Source organism: Protomyctophum bolini (assembly GCF_963924005.1).
Source record: "Protomyctophum bolini genome assembly, chromosome: 14".
NCBI classification, from domain to species: domain Eukaryota; kingdom Metazoa; phylum Chordata; class Actinopteri; order Myctophiformes; family Myctophidae; genus Protomyctophum; species Protomyctophum bolini.
This window is the reverse complement of record NC_137875.1, coordinates 20093600-20113861: the sequence shown is the minus strand read 5'-3', so window position 1 is coordinate 20113861 and position 20262 is coordinate 20093600. Positions and strand designations below refer to the sequence as shown.

At 42.1% G+C, this 20262-nt stretch overlaps 1 protein-coding gene across 1 annotated transcript in view; it reads left to right on the top strand.

Annotated features, from left to right (window-relative positions):
• Window positions 1-18634, top strand: part of plpp4 (phospholipid phosphatase 4) — a gene marked incomplete at both ends in the record, with an annotated part of 60590 nt that extends 41956 nt beyond the window's left edge. The window contains 2 exons of the mRNA XM_080781705.1: window positions 15210-15380; window positions 18411-18634. Coding sequence (XP_080637831.1) covers window positions 15210-15380; window positions 18411-18634 — 395 coding nt within the window. The remainder of the gene's footprint in view (window positions 1-15209; window positions 15381-18410) is intronic.
• Window positions 18635-20262: the final 1628 nt, after the last annotated feature.

Genomic DNA, 20262 nt, shown 5'->3' with positions numbered 1-20262 from the left:
ATGACAATAATCACAGTTTTAGTAGAAACCACACCCGAGCAATCAGAATTTGCGTCCTCACCTTCGTCTTCAATGTTTGTGTTACGCAATGTTTTTAGAAAGAAGAAAGAAGAAGAAAAAGGCAGGTTACAACACTTTTTGTTTTGTTTTTCTTCTTTCTAATTATTTGATTGGCCCAAAACATTGTGTTTATTGTCATGATTTGTCACAATCCGAGTTGGCTTTGTCCGCAGCGTAAATGTCTTTAAATAAATACGTGTATGGAAACTCGGAACAGAAAACCTGAGTCTGTGAAGAGTTGACACCTTCCAGGATCCCTGGGCCATTGTCAAAGCTTTTGCTTTACATTAGGGGTGCCCACACTTTTTTGACTTGAGAGCTACTTTCAAAATGACCAGCTGAACAAGATCTACCCACCGGAGAAATGTATTATACTATCGCTGAAAATAGTTTAAATATGTACTTGAGGGGTCTTTGGAATAACGGAGGTGGAGTAACATATAAGACAAATGCGCTTGGAATGGGAAATAGAAGGGGAGAAATGGAATAGGTTAGGTTTTTTGTATTTAATTTGTAATTCTATCACAGACACCAACACTGACTCATCAATCAAGTCACCTTCATTAATTTGTTTTATATTTAAATTAAATATTATAGGGGCATGTCATGTGATCTGTGATCTACTGGTAGATCACAATCTACCTTTTGGGCACCCCTGCTATACATGGATTGTGAATGATGGCATGGAATACAGTTCTGTCGTTTTTGGAAGATTTCTGATGCCACCTCTGCGACTTGCTGTTCTTTCCTGGCTTGATCTCCTTATTGAAAATACCAAATATTGTCTGTGTCATCATATCCCATCTGTGCACTGTCCCACTAACTGCGCCGCATATAAGTTTCCCTAAAATAGTGCCCTCAGTTAGAAGGACATACTTGGCATACATACTTGACATACTTGTCCCTCTTATTTTTATTTTTATTTTTTTTACTTATTATTTACTTAGTATGTGATGTGATAAGATATACAGTATGACACTGACTGTTTCTTAGGCAGCCAAAGGCAGACAGACAATATTGTTTATCTCAGGCCTGACATCAGTCTTTTTGCACCAAGATATATTGCATTCCAAAGCTCAGCGGATTCGATTTTCTGAGATTAGATTTTTTATTTCTCCCTGTAGGTAAGTGCGTGAGTAACAGAAATTGGATAAGACAAGAATGTAGAAAGTGAAAAACAAACAGATAAAAACAAACCCACCCATACACAGTGTACCTGTAACCAGACAGCAATAAACCAAGCAAAATAAAGTAAAGCACATACCAATAAGCTTCAGCTGGGACAGACAGTCATAATTGCCTACTTGTTATTCATTCTCAACACACCGAACATTAATCTAAACCTCGTCTCTGAGCAGCCATTACAAATTATTGCTAAATAGATTTTCTTTTTAAACCATAAACCCTTGACTGCTGGTTTTTGGCCAGACTACAGAGTGTTTACAGTCAATACTAGAAAGTAGGATCGCCGCCAGGCCGGAATTGCGTACCCAGTTAAGGGTCTGCAATATTTGTGCAAATTTCACCTCCCTTTTACGCTGTATTTGTGTTATAACAGTAACATTTGATTGATTGATTGATTGATTAATTCATTCATTTATTAGTGTTTTCCATTATTTTATCAGATTAATCTATCGATTTGTACAAAACTCAATTGCCCCCCTTCTCAGATGACCATGACTTGGCTGAAGCCTGAGTTACAATACCAGAATGCCAATGAAGATTTCCTTTTCCTGTCAGTCTCAGTGCAGGTGGCTGGTTAACTCTTTGTCTGCCGAAGGTAGTTAAACCCTGCCAGGGTATATTCACTATAGGTAGTTTCATTTCCGCTTTACCGGCATGGAGACCGCCATTGTAAAGATCGGCTAATAACATCATTAGCTCACCCCGTTTACCTTTCTGATGCGACACAATCACAAATCACATCCAATCCTCGGATGGATCAGACAAATGTTAAAATTAGTTTTTCATACAGGGGTCAAGGGGGCGCTTCAGAAAAAAGTTAAATGGAGGAAATGTTCAGGAAAACATAGGTGATCTCACATAATGTGCGAGTCAGAGCTAACATTACTCAATGATCATTTGCTGTCGGATTGATATCACAGCAATCAACTACATTTGAATAACAAAACGTAGGCTATTGGACAATATCTAGCTGCTTGTTAGAAAGTGTGAGAGAGAAAAATGAGGTGCCTTTATCTCAATTTTAGCATCGTATAGGCCTACTCTTATACATATAGCATCTGTCATTCAGATTATGTTACAATAACGTTAGGGTAGGCTACAGACTACAATAGGTTACAGCCAGGTTCAACCAAGTTGTGGCTCTAACTGGAGTCGATCCCGTTCTGCCCAGTTCAGACAATGCTCGTGGGACAAATGGTGGAGGAAGTGTAGCGCCCAGGATTACATTAGACAATTGACACTGGGTGAAAAAATTGACACACACACACACACACACACACACACACACACATGTGTACACACACACACACACACACACACACACACACACACACACACACACACACACACACACACACACACACACACACACACACACACACACACACACACACACACACACACACACACACACAGCCATTATTTGTTTACCTTCTGTTTTAATTTGTTCTCTCTACTGTTATTGTCCTCTTGCTCTGTATGCACTTTTGATGAAATGTAATTTTAATTTCAATAGGATGTTATTGTTATTTATTTGTTGTGACGTGAGATGAGCCAATGCAGTAATCTATACTCATACTGTAGGTATAGCCTCAAATCATAAAGCACATTGTCCTGTTGCGATAATTGTTTATGGATAAACAAACATCCTATTGAAATGAGATTTTATTTTTTATTTTTTTGCTTACCCATTTTGCTTGCCCATTTCATATTCAGTTCATGCAGTAACTTGTGGCTCCACTGTAGGATTAATGAATATCTTCTGTGAAAGAAGGATTCTCATTTCTCACCCTTGATTGTTTTTTTGTACGTCTATCAGATAATAACTAGAAGAAAACATGAGGAGCCATGATGACAATGGTTTTCAGTGGAAACACTTTGATTTATATAACCCACAAACAAGCTAACTGAAATACATGGCAAGAGGGGTGCTGCTTACTGCATTTACCCTAGTGTTGATTTTGACAGCACATTTTTATTTTAGTTTAGTCAGTCTTTGGAATGAAACTTAATTTAGTTTTAGTCATATTTTAGTAATCTGGAAACGACTAAATCTACAGTTGATTTAGTCAACTAAAATGTATTTTGTCAGTGCCTTGATAGCTGATTTTACACTGCATGCTGAAAATAGCTGAATCAAACATAAAATGACTTATCTTTTAGTTCTACTGGATCTCTTCTCCACTAGTCCCTCCCTAACATTTAGTTCTACTGGATCTCTTCTCCACTAGTCCCTCCCTAACATTTAGTTCTACTGGATCTCTTCTCCACTAGTCCCTCCCTAACATTTAGTTCTACTGGATCTCTTCTCCACTAGTCCCTCCCTAACATTTAGTTCTACTGGATCTCTTCTCTACTAGTCCCTCCCTAACATTTTACTGTAGTTTCTATTTGTTGACAAAATTGTCAATATATTTAGTGTTCCTCAGTGAAGAAAGTAGCTGACAAACATTTTTCCTCATAGTTTTAGTTGACGAAACCAACAATAATGTACCCCCATCGTCAATTGACACATGTCAATATGATTGTATGCCAATATGATTGACATACCCCATATATGAGGTGCATGACGTGTCATTAGAAAAACCAGTGTCAGCAGCAATATTATCCATTCTTTGTCTTTCTTTCTGGTGTTATATGATTGGGATAGATATTGTGGTATATTGTAGTCAAACTGAGATAGTATCGTAGTGTTTATAGTTTATGCTGATTTGCAACACCCGTCCCTGGGCTTTTGTTAAAAACAGAAAGAAAATATATCAAATACAGTGAAGTGAAAATGAGTACAGTCAGAACACAAGCTAAAAAGAACAACAACAAAAAACAGCTGAGCCCAATATAATACAACACACATTAATAACTTAGCAAAAGCTATTCCAGAGATTTATACTGCAGGTCGTCAAAACAACTCTTAGTTTACAGCTGCAGAAAGAGCAGCAGGGCTTAATACTATTGGTGATCTATTTGAAAATGGGGCTTTTATAACTTACTCAGATCTAAAAGAGAAATTTGACCTTGGTGTTGAAAATTCACTAGTTGAATAATCTAAAATGACCACAAGAAGCTCATACTGCATCTGTAGATCTGTACATGGGAACTGCTGGGAGGTACATGTGCCAGTCTACTGCTGGGAGGTACATGTGCCAGTCTACTGCTGGGAGGTACATGTGACAGTCTACTGCTGGGAGGTACATGTGCCAGTCTACTGCTGGGAGGTACATGTGACAGTCTACTGCTGGGAGGTACATGTGACAGTCTACTGCTGGGAGGTACATGTGACAGTCTACTGCTGGGAGGTACATGTGCCAGTCTACTGCTGGGAGGTACATGTGACAGTCTACTGCTGGGAGGTACATGTGCCAGTCTACTGCTGGGAGGTACATGTGCCAGTCTACTGCTGGGAGGTACATGTGACAGTCTACTGCTGGGAGGTACATGTGACAGTCTACTGCTGGGAGGTACATGTGACAGTCTACTGCTGGGAGGTACATGTGCCAGTCTACTGCTGGGAGGTACATGTGACAGTCTACTGCTGGGAGGTACATGTGACAGTCTACTGCTGGGAGGTACATGTGACGGTCTACTGCTGGGAGGTACATGTACCAGTCTACTGCTGGGAGGTACATGTGACAGTCTACTGCTGGGAGGTACATGTGCCAGTCTACTGCTGGGAGGTACATGTGCCAGTCTACTGCTGGGAGGTACATGTGCCAGTCTACTGCTGGGAGGTACATGTGCCAGTCTACTGCTGGGAGGTACATGTGCCAGTCTACTGCTGGGAGGTACATGTGCCAGTCTACTGCTGGGAGGTACATGTGCCAGTCTACTGCTGGGAGGTACATGTGACAGTCTACTGCTGGGAGGTACCATGTGCCAGTCTACTGCTGGGAGGTACATGTGCCAGTCTACTGCTGGGAGGTACCATGTGCCAGTCTACTGCTGGGAGGTACATGTGACAGTCTACTGCTGGGAGGTACATGTGACAGTCTACTGCTGGGAGGTACATGTGACAGTCTCAAATAGATTTGGCAGAATGATTTGGGGGTTGACATTGAAAATGAGCATTGGAGAACAATTATAGCAAATGTAGGAAGTGGAATTAGAGAAGCAAGAGGGAAATGTATTCAGTATAAGATTATTCATAGATATTATTTGACACTGACTAGATTACTTACTGTAAAATGGGAATCACGGATAATAACACATGTTGGAAATGCAAAGAAGAAATTGGCACATATATGCATATGATTTGGGACTGTGGCATAGTATACACTTTCTGGTGTAGGGTACTGGAATTCCTTGAGAAATGGGTGGGATTGACGTTGCCCAGGGATCCGCGGCTCTGTCTATTAGGGGACAGAACTGCTGTCGCTGTCATATCTAAAAATCATTTCACTATTATAAAGGTTGGACTTGTTACAGCTGCCAGAATACTGTTGCGTCATTGGAAGGTCCCCAGAACAATCCTGTACGATTTTTAAAAACAAATACAATTTTGAATTATATCTAAAAATACACTAAGCTATGACGACTAAAACTAAGACTAAATATATTGACAATTTTGTCAACAAATAAAAACTAGACTAAAATGTTAAAGGAAGGGACTAGTGGACAATAAGTAAAAGACACAAGTAATTTTACACTTGGTTGCATGCTGAAAATACTGTAGCAGATCTACAAGCTCTGAGACACGTTGTGAGCTTGTAGACCAACTATTTTCAGCAAGTGTAAAATCAGCCATTACGACGGCATCAAGGCGCCAAAATACATTTTAGTCGACTAACACTAAAACATTCCGGGTGACTAAAACTAAATGAAAGGTGACTATGACTCAAATTAAAATAGAAATTTGCTGCCAAAAACAACACAACATCCATTCCATTGTTCTTTTCTCTCCCCTCTCTCCTCGCTGCACTTTCTGCAGGGCTGCACACACACACACACACACACACACACACACACACACACACACACACACACACACCTCAGCATCCTTAGTATTCCTGGCCTGTTTTGGGGTGGAGTGACAAATGGCCAGCTGATGGTTGCTGATGGGTGCCGTTTGGCACGCCACAGCGGCAGCAAACGAATGGCCTTGTGTCTGCACTACCTTGGCCAGCTCTGTCACACACAGCATTTCATTCATTCCATATTTCACAGTGGTCACATTTCTTACTTAAGTAAAAGTACCAATACTGCACTATATAGAAATACTAGTAAAAGTTCCAAAATGTGCCCGAGTAAAAGTGCATTGGCATCAAATGTACTGTAATAAATGTAGGCGAGTAAAAGTATATTTGGATCCGAGATCTAGTGGAGTGGAGTAAAAATAGTAGTACAAACACTTCAAAATTGTACTTGAGTACATGTACTTAGTTACTTTCCACGACTGATATTATAGCTCTTACTCATGCTACCATCAACTAAGAGCTGAAACGTACATTTCAGTTACCACTGAAAACGCCTCTATTCCGGTCCAAAGCTTTTGACACAGTGGCATTGATGATCCATTTTCTGTGGTATTGCCTTGGCATATCTGTGGCATGGTTGTGAATCAAATGTTATTGGCCCACCTGTACTTACATATTCTTAATCGTGTACCCCAGCGTTCTGCCTAATGTCTGCTATTATTTTCTATATTCACATCAGTTGTTTTGGGTCAAAATGTGGATCGCACCAACCTTCCTTATACAGTGATATAATGAGCTGGTTCCTCCATTGCAGAAGCGTGTTGCCAAATTGCAGGCTGGGTTAATATTATGCAGACTTAATTCACAACTTTCACAACTAAATCCAGATTTATAAATACTGCTAAAATGTTGAAGATAGCATGATGGAACTTTGAACTGGTAGCCTAGCCCTAATTGACCATGGTGATCTGTTGTATGCATTTGCATCTTTTTTGCACAGGTACGGCATATCACAAACTGTAGAGCCTTGTATTCTTCACTCTGTCCTTTCTTAAGAAGTTATTGGTGCTTAAATCGTACCACCATACATTTGCACTTTTGCAAAGACTTATTTTTGGCACTGCCATCACTGCCATCTGTTTACATAAAATGCTGTCTAAAGCCCACCACATACCGGCCTGCGACACAGCCGCCTCCATTATTTTCAATGAACCCATCGCACACCGGCTCCGTCCGCTGCGTCGCGTCGCCTGGTGCGCCGATAGAACCAGTTCTATTTTCCAGGCGGCGCGGCGCGCCACAGACGGTCGCAGACAGTGTGTGATGGGCTTAAGTTGAGCCTTTGCATATACAACTGTAGGAGGTCGAGTCTAGGGCAAGTACTACGGAAAGAAAGCTTTTATTGTGCTCTGCAAGCAGAACAACAGCCCTGTTTTAACTATAGGTCAACAGCCTAAGGGGCTTGGACCGTGCAAACTAGACTATAGCAGTCCTGCTCCTTTTGAGGAGGGATGCAGAGAAGCTATTCTCTGGAGGAATGTGAAGAAGAAGACAACGGAGATAGATCCTCCAAGACTGACCGTGTCCTGTCCCAACAGCTGGCACTCAGTGTAGATGTTGTGGAGAGGGTTAGCAGCTACTAGTATACCTCGGGACTACCATCTGACCTTCAACAACACGCACGCACACACACACACACACACACACACACACACACACACACACACACACACACACACACACACACACACACAGAGACACACACACACACACACACACACATGGTTATTTATATTTTCGAATTTAGCTCTTGCTATTGCACATTTTACTGTGGTGTTTATCTAAATGATTTATGCATTTATCGTCTGTACTGTACTGACCCGAGCATTAATTTCCCTTGTGGACAATAAAGGACATCTAATCTAATCTACTGTCACACACACACACACACACACACACACACACACACACACAGACTTTACCACCAAGCACTGTTGGTAGCAACTTGTGACTGGATAAATTATTGTCACAGTACCACAGTACCATGATATACTGCAGTACTGCAGTGCAGTACTGTGAAACATATAGTCAAACTAAATGTAATGCCTTGTTATTGTCATTTCAGATCATTTCTGGCGGTCACACAGCACTGAAAAGTTTGGGAACCCTTGGTGTAGGACATTGGTTTTCAACCAGTGGTCCTATTTAAAAAAAAGATATCCAATGATTTTGCACCCCATTTCTTTCACCCAGTGCCAATTATGTAATGTAATCCTGGGCACTACACTCCCTCTGCCAACCTGGGGGGGCAGTGGACTCACCTCATGCTTCCTTATATGCATGAGGAGTTCAAGCTGCTTCTTTTCACCTGACAGGGGCGTTTCCCCGGGCGAATGTAGCGTGTGGTAGGAACACGTTATTCCAACCAGTTCCTTTCCCTTCCATCAGGTGCCCTGGCTGGCCAGGGGGAGGTAGTTTAGAGACCAGAATTACTGCATGTTTTGTGTGAGGGTACCTACCCAAACAGAAAGGCCCTTTTGCCAACCCCGCCTTGGGTATGGGCCTGAGACGAAATGTTTTTATAATCAAAAGAAAGTTGGGTTTTTTTTCTTTTCGTTTCACACTAAACCCAAGCGGTTTAGGTTCTAAACACTTATTTGTAACACTTTTTAAAGTGTCAGTGTTTAGATTATAAACAGAAGAGAATGTTTAAATGCCATGATTACACCGAGTCATCTGGCTACTCCTCATTGTGAACAAGTAGCATATTGCAGAGTACGGTACTATGCATACCCTATACCTGGCAGGTGAAAACAAGCCACCAGATTAGCATTTGAATGCCTGATCTGCATGTGTACAAGTGGACAGGCAACGCGGTCCACCCCCCACCACCCCCTTGCCCCGGGCCAGGACAAAAGAGGTGTTAAGGTGCGTTCAGAGTGACTTGGATGGTTAGAGCGGTGCGATTACATACAAAGTCAATGCAAAGACGAGACGAAACGGGACGGACCGAGGCGAATATATATTCCATAGAGTAATGATATATTCAGGTCTAATTCCTCATGGGGGCTCGAGCCCCGCCGCCCCCCACGGAGTCTACGTCACTGGTATGGGCACTGATGGCGCCCACAGTGTCCCCAGCGGGAATCTAACCCGGGACCTTCTAGCTGTGAGGTCCCCAGCTAAATGATGGAGAGTTAAATCAGCTAAATGGCCCCTTATAGATCTTTAACCAAATGTACTCATATAGGGCTCGATTTGGTTTCATTTTACACTCTCATGAGTTAGATTATTGTTAAAAATCTGCATTACTTAATTTACAAGAAGTCTACACATTTAGAGAGAATGTAAAAGAGTTGTTATTTCTCCTCGGTACCAACATCAATACAGCAATACAGCACAATAAAATAAATATGCTTTAGTTTTGGTTCTGAGAGGCTAAATGTCATCAAATGCAAATGGTGGTGCATGGCTAAAATGCCGAATAAATAATGGGCCTTGATATGAAAAGGGTTAAAAACCACTGTTGTAGGGCATAGCAGTGGGCGTGCTTTTCTGGTCCCACTGAAAAATCTGCCGTTCATTTTTCCCATAGAGATTTACACAAATATTCATATCCATTATTTAAAGGCTATAATCAAGCCATGATATACTACATTTAATAAATACCCTTTGTTTAGCAATTCCAGTTCTTTCTTTTTCACAGAATCAAAGGTTTTATGTTCACGATTCGCCAGGATCCTGCATGGCTTGATTCTAGCCTAGGCTTAAAATAATGGATATAAATCATTTTGTAAATATCTTATCTATGGGGGAAATGAATGGCGAATTTTTCAGTGGACCCAGAAAACCACGCCCACTGATATAAATAGCAGTAGGCGTGGTTTTCTGGGTCCACTGAAAAATTGGCCATTCATTTTAGTGTAGGGCACTATGGGTATATTATGCCCTATAGTGAACGGGTGAGGAGGGCTCTTTCCATGGTTCTAAACCAGTGGTCCGGAGACCACCACTGGTCCTCGAGGGGGTTGCAGGTGGTCCCTATACTAAATGGATAGTTGGTAACTAAATTCTTTCACTTTTGTAAAATGAAACCGAATGTAAAATGAAACTTTACGGGTCCATTTGGTTCCATTTTACGCTCTCAAGAGTTAAATCATTGTTTTTTTTTTTAATGAGTTAAATTATTGTTAATCATCTGCATTATTTAATTTATATGAAGTCTAGAATGGAAATGTGGACAAAATCCTATCCAACAATAACAACATTCTTTAATTTTGGGTCAGCAAGTCTATCGATCTCAACAAATGGTGGTGCGTGGCTCAAATGCTGAATAAATGATGGACCTTGATATGAAAAGGGTTGAAAACCACTATTCTAAACCACACGAGATCTGTCCATGGGGCTGAGACCGTGAGACGTACAGTGGACACTTGAGCTCTGTCCATGGTCCTGAAACACATGCACTGTGAGCTGTCCATAGTACCGAGTAGTGCTGGAGATGTGAGCTCTGTCCATAGCCCTGAACCACATGCACTGTGAGCTGTCCATAGTACCGAGTAGTAATGCTGGAGATGTGAGCTCTGTCCATAGCCCTGAACCACATGCCCCAAATATTGACTTGTCCCTCGGGCAGGATCCAATCCAAATTGCCGTGGGTCTCGGTCGGATCGTCTGAAATGCAATTACCCGAAATAACCGCGAGGATCCGAGCTTTATAATATAACGTTTTTAAAGTTGAAGAGTTTAATATATTATATTAAACTCTTCAACTTTAAAATTGAAAATTATTGTCTGTTGAACAGAGTCAACGAGGGCTGGGTCTCGTCATGCACCTCGACATGAGCGAGAGCGCGCTCTCTCTCTCTCTCGCTTGCGCACACACACACACACACACACACACACACACACACACACACCCACACACCGCTGGCTATATTAATGCAATCATGGCGACCCCTTTGAGCGAGCAAGCAAAGCAACGAGCAATGTGGGACTAACCTCGCGTCACCAGGCTTTCCACCTCAGTGGAAAAATGTGGGACAGTTTTGTTGTAATTGTCAACAGCTCTGGTAAGAATGTCGGTGCGCTAAAATGCACTGGCCTATGCAAGTTTGCAACCCTCCTCCTCCTCCACTGCGCTGTCTCGAGAGGCGGCAGGGTGCACGTCGCTCATAGGGAGCAGTCTCATCATGTCATGTCAAAGCATATAATATTGCAGAGAAAATATTATTGGTCCGGATCTATATCGGATCGGATCAGCGCCGTTTCCTGGTTCCAAACAGTCAAATCCTTCTCGGCTCCGTTTCGGACCGGATCCAAAACCTTCAGGGCCGGTTCCGGGGCGGGTGGGGCCAATTAGAATGTTTCAGGTTCACGGTTCAGATATCACCGGTCCCGTTTCGGACTGGGTCCAATTTTATGGACCCGTGCTGCCCACTGTGAGCTGTCCATAGTACCAAGTAGTGCTCACTTTCGCAGTCTTCACTTTTCTGCCCTCACTTTTACTCTCAATATGTACTTTGCTCAGGCAATCAAATCGTTGCTATGCGGTCATCAGCCAATCACAAGTCAATGTTTGTGTTCACACACCCGGAAAGATAGGCATAGGAGGGGCTAGTGCCCCTCAAACATGACATTTCTGTAGTAGTGTGAGCTCCACCAATCAGAGACGTCGCTACACATTAGAAGTGTAGGTAGTGTAAGTATTTCTCCATGACATCGCAAATTAAACAGTTTTTTTTCTCCACTAGATTGATTGGGTAGATTCTACAGTGTAGAACAGTGGTTACTAAAGAGGGGTCTGGGACCTTCAGGGGTCCTTGAGGGAGTTCCAGGGCGTCCTCAGCTAAATGATAGTTAGTAACCAAATGGACCCTTATGGGTCTGTAACTATGACAGTGTACTAATGGAACCAAATGCACCCGAACGGGTCCATTTGGTTCCATTTGTACACTCTCAGAGTTAAATTAACATTGATTTTACAATATAAATTGGGGTCTCAGAGATATAATCCGTAGCCTAATTTATGTCAAACTGGGGGTCCTTTTTCGGGTTGAGAATCACTGTTAGAGCAGTAAAAATCTTCTCTTATAGGAGTCCTTGGCATATATTTTCTAATGGGGGGTACACGGGCTGATGAGTGCCAATTTGGGGGTCCTTGACATAAAAAAGTTTGGGAACCACTGGTGTAGAAGCTTCACGGCTGTAGCTTCTACAGGAACACATAATTTCACAGCCAGGAGCCTCGTGGTAAATCTACATTATATTGTCAGACATATATAGCTGAAAATGTGTTTTCCGCCGGAAACTCACTGTTGAGGCCCATTAAGGCACTCAACATCCCTATCATTTCCATTCTATGATGGGTCCATTTGCAGCTAGAGCTTCTATCTATCTATGATATAGAAAGAGAAAGGAACAATAAAATGACCTTGTTATGGTCAACGAGGTGCACCTGTTCCATTAGCCGATCTACAAGCACCCTACAGAAGAGACTAGGAGAAAAGAGTAGATAAGAGTAAATAAAGGTTAATAAAACAACGCGTCACAGTGCGACACGTTGTGAGCTTGTAGCTCGGCTCTTTTCAGCATGCAACCAAGGATAAAAGCTACCATTACAACGCCATCAAGGCCCGCAAAAATGCATTTTTGTCGACAAAAACCAACTGTAGATTTAGTAGACTAAAATTGCATGATATTTAGTCGACTAAAACTAGACTAACATTAAAACATTTCAGATTACTAAAATAGGACTGAAACTAAATTAAGTTTAATTCCACTAAAATAGATAATTTGCTGCCAAAAACATATAGTAGACTATCAATCACTATGCGAGTACATATACTGTACGTACACATTGTTTATTGTTATATCTTCCAGGAAGGGCAAATGACACTGATTTACTGAGCTGCTGTGTGTGTGTGTGTGTGTGTGTGTGTGTGTGTGTCATACCAAATAGTCTAAAAATGGGACCCAGTGCCTCCCTGCTTGACACTCAGCATCAAGGGTTGGATTGGGGGTAAGTCCCTGCGACATACTAGCGTCATGTCCAGGGGGTGTGCTTGTACATCAAGCTGCCTCACACTACAGAAACAGGAGATATGCTCCTGCCCTATGGGCCTCATGGCTCGGCAAGGCTACTTACTTACTTACTTACTTAGTTTATTGTAAGTCCTTGAAGTCATTGACATTATTGTTTCAATATGCGTCTACAGTACCTTTGCGTCAGAAATCTTTGCATCATTCCACTATGTTTGTATTGTCTACTACATGTACTGTAGCTCTGTTTACTCAGAACTCAGAAGCACTTTATTGCCAGTAAGGAATGTAGGATATATAACACAGGAATTGGTTCTGGCTAAGGTACAACATGAAACATGACAGTAACAATTTACAAGATAAACAACAATGAATCATGCAGACAATAAATCGAGCATATACAGTATAACAGGTGGGAATTGACCGATACCGCCTCTGAAAGATGGCAGTTTAGCAAAGAGGTATATGGCTGCTGGGCTGGGCGGGTTCTATTGCAATCTCGCCAGCTCTCTTCATCACCCCAGCATTGTAGAGGTACTGTAAATGATTGCTAGTAGCTGACACACAAAGATCATTACATCCATGTTTCACGCTGAGTAACAGACCGGTGTCAGATTAAATATGATGGCTGAGCCTAAGGTTTTCACAGGGAGCGGGGGTGGGCGATGTATATAACAACTGTGTGACCACTGTTAGTAAGCAACTAGTCTCGCATTACCAGACTGTTGCCTCCGCGATTTCCAAACGCTTCATCATACACTCAGGGCCAACGGAAGAGCTATCATGATTCATGCGTAAGCGGAAGTGGAGCCTCCTCACCACTTCTGTTTCGTCTTTACAGTTGCGCACATTTATCCTAATATAAATAGAAAACATCTAAGCATATATAGCTTGTTGCTTAGCAGAAAAGGAAATAAAAAAAGAAGCCCTAAAGATATTTTAAAATATATTTTTGTGAACGGAAATGGCAGCTTCCTTACTCAGCTCATGGGGTCTATAGTCCCAGACTCTTTATAGCATTCGGAGATTGTGGAATAGTTGTCTGACTACGTGAGACTAGTAAGCAACTAGTAGGCGATTAAGGGCATCGAGACCAAAACCGGAACTACATGACAATAACTGAAGCAAGAGACACATTGTGCCTGTATGTGCAAAACTTAACAATATACCGATAGCACAGTTCAACACCACAGCAACCACTGCTGGAAAATGGAAAAACGCATCAGACTACAAAGACCTTTAACCTATGAAAACAAACAGATGCATATGTGAGCGAAAAAATAAACAAAAGACACTACAGCCACCAGCACAACCGGAAAGCTTTGCCTATTTTGTCCATAGAGAAAAACTAAAGTTTTAATAAATCTCCATTAAAATACCTTAATCTTAACACTGCAGAGTTAAGTATTCGAATCCACCATGGTGCATCCCACTTGCCAAGCATCTAAAAATGAATGGGGGTAGTGAGTAATGGGAGCTTATACTACAGTCTAGTCACGACATTCGGCTGATGGGCATTTATATTGCAGTGTAGATATGGCATTATGCTGATACAGTAATACCCGTATAATTTTCTTGTGACCTGATAAGTGGTCTTTAAAATGAAGCCTCTCAAAATAGGGCCCAGGGGTGATGAAGGGGTTCCACAGAAGAAAAAAATGATGAACGGTTTCATATGTCAATATAATTTCACTGGCTAGAAGTTTAAGCCCAATGAGAGAATGTATGAGAATGACTGAGTATTCAGATCATATAATACAAACAACAAAGATATTCTGTTGGTGCGTTCAAAGCAAAGACGCAAAGACAAATGGGAGCATGATTTGAAGCAGCCAACATGCATCATTGCATCGTTATGTCGCTGGATTCCATTGACAATGAATGGTCGACTGTGTCCTTGCATCTGCCTGTGTGAACGCAACGCAATGTGGCACATTTTCAAATGGCATAATACAACTCTCTCTACCACTCTCTCTCTCTCTCTCTCTGCTATCATGTCTCTTTCCCATGCAGTTGCATTCTCTGGCCTTGGATTCACCTCCTTCTACCTGGCAGGAAAGCTGCAGTGCTTTACAGAGCAGGGTCGTGGGCGTAGTTGGCGTCTTTGTGCCATGGTGCTGCCCCTCTACAGTGCCATGATGATCGCTTTGTCCCGCACGTGTGACTACAAACACCACTGGCAAGGTTTGTTCCACAACTCACTTCATCAGAACAGGAGAGATGGATCTAGATTTGAGTGTCATTGTTATTTCGACAACTCTTTCAGTGCCCACTTAACATAGTTCAGATTTTAATCTGCTTCAGGAGGTTGGCTGTTCAAAAGGTTGTTCAAACTTAAAAGGTTTACGATAAAATGTCTGAAACAAAATACATATACGTGTGAAACATTCCCAGTCTTTCTGGGCAGATCATCCACTTGATCTCAGCAAAACGTTGGTGGCCGCTGGTGTTAAAGTGAAAAATGCTGCTAATAATGCTATAAGCAATAGGGTATGAGGGGTCTGATTTAATGAAAGCTGCCGTGGACGACAGTGAGGTGGCATTATGAGCTATCGGGGCTTGAAGGCAGAGAATGATTCTAACCATTTGTTTCTCACATCTCATCAGAAAGAGCCGGAGAGAGGCAAGGAGGGAGGCAAATGTGTCCGTGGCAAAGACTTGGTCTTGCCTGTGGCACATTCTATATTTTATATACACCATTGTAATGTTCCTATTTTGAGCATAACTCCCACTTACTGAATGTCAAGTCTCCACGTTTTGTTCAAAGTATCTATGACACTTAATTACTACGACACTATGGCATATTAGGAGTTGTTTATTTGCAAAGACCCCAGGCCCATAACTAGACCCCAGGCCCATAACTCTGAGAGTGTGCCCATTTGCTTCTATTTGTACACTCTCAGAGTTACAGACCAGTAATGGTCAAATCAGGGCTAGCCCTTTATGTGTTTCTGGTAATGTTATTGTCCATATATTTTGTACGTCCATGGTAAACTGCTGCAATGTAATGCTCTACTGATTATGCTTAGAATACCTTATGGGACAGAGTAGAAAGAAAGCGTCTCTAAATGACCAGTACTATTCCCAGACACAAAATCAACTCTTTGCCTGTGTAAAGTTCTTGAGCCCACAAGCTCTTTGCTCAAATTTGACCCATTCTTTTTGTTTTTGCATTAATGGCAAAACAAAACAAATCCTTCTGCAAACGCCTGTACAGTAAGTAAGCTGCAGCAGTTTGCTCTATTAAACTCAAGTGGACCCCCATTAGCCTGTCTACTGAGCCATGCTTGACGGATACTAATACAATAATTCCTCTTAAACCATTTAGACCTGAGGAACGCACCTTATAGCTTTTAACCACTTTTAACCATTATCTAGATCTGCTATTTTTGAATAATCGTGAAAATGCCGAAAAGTGTTTGTGAAGAATTCATAAGTCACAGGAAACCACCTAACTCAAAAAAAATGTAGGGGTGCAATGTAGTCACAATTACCAACTTTGATGAGGCAGTATTGCTTTGTTTTAAAACATGAGGTCTCCATTTCAGCTGACCTGCGACATACAGTAGGCCTACATCAGAAGGCAACCGCATTTTGATGCATACTGTACGTCAGTGGTTCCCAAAGTGAACCACTGGCCTAGAGGTCCAAAGTACTGTCTGCACTGCAACACGAGCCCAGCACTCTGTAGAACACATTCACAGCCTGGACTTTCAGTTTGGTTTCATCACTCTCTCAACAACAACCCAAGTTTAAAAAAAAAAAGCATCTGAGACTAACCAAAACCCTTGGATTATGTGTTTGGCTGTTGGTTTATTGTTATCATGTCATATTATTGTAACTACAGCTGTAGGAAGCCAGCAAAACCTTAACCCACTCCTTACAGGTCATTTCAGAGGCAGACTGACACCTTCTTCATATATGATTGGATCTGAGCTTCTTTCTATGAGAGGATATGCATAGTAAACATGGTAATGGCTTCAGTGGACTATAGCTTACTGAATCCCTCAGTGACATGCAGTACAACAGTGTTTTCTTAGGCTACAGTGGTTCTTAGCTCTGGTCCATAGCTCTAATGCCGTCGCATTTCTCTTCCTATACTCTCACATTGAAAATGAATTACTAGGCATGTCAGTCACTCCCCTGCCTGATAGACCCTATCTATCTAACTATAAATGCACCAAGTCTCTGTGTGTACGTGCGCACGTCTGCCGTTTGTACATCTGTAATCCACGTAACTCGAGAACCGTTAGCCCCACGACTTCAAATTCGACACACATATTCCACACCACCACAGGGAGTGCAGTGCCCGGTGTAGAGTTGGTCGTACCCACGGTTGTCCAGAAAAGGCCTCTGCCCAGGCTCTGGACCGGGCCCCTGCCCAGGGTTCATATAATGGAGCTGGCCTGTGTCTCACAACACTCCATATTTGGGCATGGCTTACACATAACTCCATATATAGGAATAAAGGGACACTACAGACAGACACATACAGAAATCTGACGTCGGGCATAAAAGGGACACAGACATAATATCTGGGTGGGGCATCCTTTTCCAACTTGCCTCATTCCAACTAAGTAGGCCAGTGCCCAACGGTCACCGCCGTAGAGGCCCCACGGACACCTCATAGTATCTATAAATGTGCCTGTATGTCTCTGTATGTGTACTGTACGTCTGTAATCCACGTAATTCGAGAACCGTTCGCTCTGGACAGGGCCCAAATTAGCCAATTGATCACACCTGATCACCCCTATATCTCCATATATGGAGCTGGCCTGTTCTGACATCACAATGATGTTCTGACATCTGCATAGACTCCATATTTGGGCATACCTGACAAATAACTCCATATATGGGCATAAAAAGGACACCGATATAATAACTGGGTGGGGCATTAATTTCCAACTTGCATCATTCCAAGTAGGCCAGTGCCCAACGGGCACCGCTATAGTAGGCCTACTGTAAATTTGTGATGGGACAATAAAGTTAAACCAGGGGCGAATATATCGACGGTGCAACCGGTGCAATGCACCGAGGCCAAGCGCTCACAAGGGGCCCATGATCACTGCAATTTGTTTTTTAAGATTCCACTCTAAACTCGAGAGTCAGCCGTGCTTTGAAAAAGTGAATTACAGTAACAGCTGTCCAACAAAGAACGTTCACGGTGGTCGTGTGTCTATACCCTATGTATGTGTGTATGTGAAACTTCCACAGATGCCTTTGTCGGAGGAGTGATCGGGTTGCTGTTTGCATACATCTGCTACCGGCAGCACTACCCACCATTCCTGCACACAGACTGTCATCTGCCTTACGCTAGTCTCGCCGCTGCTGCTGCTGCTGCGACCCACGCACGCTCCTCCCACCCGCAGGACCACCCCCAGCCCTCTGACAACGCAACCAGCCTGCCCCTGGAAGGACTAACGGAGGGGCCAGTATGACTAACAGCCACCAGCCAGCAGACCGCACCCTTAGAACTCTCGCCCAGCCAGCCACAAGCCCTCCTCCCACCCATCCCCAATGACTGACTGAACAACGGCCCTTTTCCAAGAGGGTTCTTAGAGTCCATGAGCCAGAGCCCCAAAATTGTGGGCGAAACCACACCTGTTTATTGTAATTGTTTATAGGATCCATATAAGAAAATGTATATGATAACACTTCTAGGAGTATAGCCTTTTCATATTCACACATTTTGTTATTCTACAGTATACATGATAGGTGAATAGGTAAATATTTAATTAATAGTTATCACCATGAAACTTCTGCAGTTGATTACTTACACGAAGACAATGATTTATTGTATTACACGTTTTCTGAAATTGTACTGGACATTTAAATATGCAAATTAGGCATTATAGGAAAATATGCAAAACATTGAAAAAGCTACTGTGGAAGGGTTATCAATCATCATCATATATGAATTTAACAGTTTAATATAGGTGTGGTTTTGCACACTCAATTTGCTCCAATTTTGGAGCTCTGGCTCATGGATGAAGAACCGGGCCGGTTCAGCCCTGGTGGAAACGGGGCCTGCTGAGTGACAACAACTTAAACACATTCCAGTGAACACTATAGTGTGTCCCCCCTGCCCCCTCTCTCTCTCTTTCTCTCTCCATCCATTTCACACCTACTGTGCATCATTTGTCTTTTCTTTGTTGTCCCCTTCCTGAATCAGCAGCGATGCTATAGTCAATATTCAGAAATTATGTATGAGAGGATTCCAGGAATAGGGGACACCACTGCTGAGGGAAAACAGTTAAAAAAAACAAAAAAAAAACATGTTGAGGACTTGAGGAAATGTTCTATGTTTGAGGATATAATACACCTACTGGCGAATGAACAAACAAAAGCATTTTTTGAATAGACAGCAGAAATGTCAGGTGTAGGTGTTGTTTACTGTATCACTATGGCTTAGCAGGAAATGGGGTTAGCTGGTACTATTTCATCACTGCAGTCTGTTTGATGCTTCCAGAGGGTTGTGGAGTGGGGTGCGGCTCCATAGAATCTCATGAGATGTCACAGAAAACAAGCCATGATACACAGCAACTGAACCGTCACGCACGCGCGCGCACACACACACACACACACACACACACACACACACACACACACACACACACACACACACACACTCTCTCTCTCTCTCTACAGTAACAGTGTGTTACAGGGGTCAGTGAAATAATCTAATTATTTAAAACTGGTGCAAGAAATCCAATTACATTGTAAAGGACCATACCAATGACTCAAGGTACACTTGACATTACTGTCAACCATTTTCCAGAACATAGTCATAGTTGTTTGATTTTCAAAGAAGCCACTGAATGGATTCAGTTCATTTCCAGGAAGGTAAATAAATATCAACTTGTAGTAACTTGTAGCATTCTTGAGATAGGTACAGTTACTACAACACAGTAAATATAATTGAAGGTATATGTTTTTGTCAAAAGTTATGTCATGGGTTTTAATGCATTTTAAAGTATGGACTGATTTGAAAAGCCTTGCCAAAAAGTGTTCCTGGGGGAAAGATAGACTTATGAATAGCCTATTTGTTCATTTTGCAAGCTAAAAC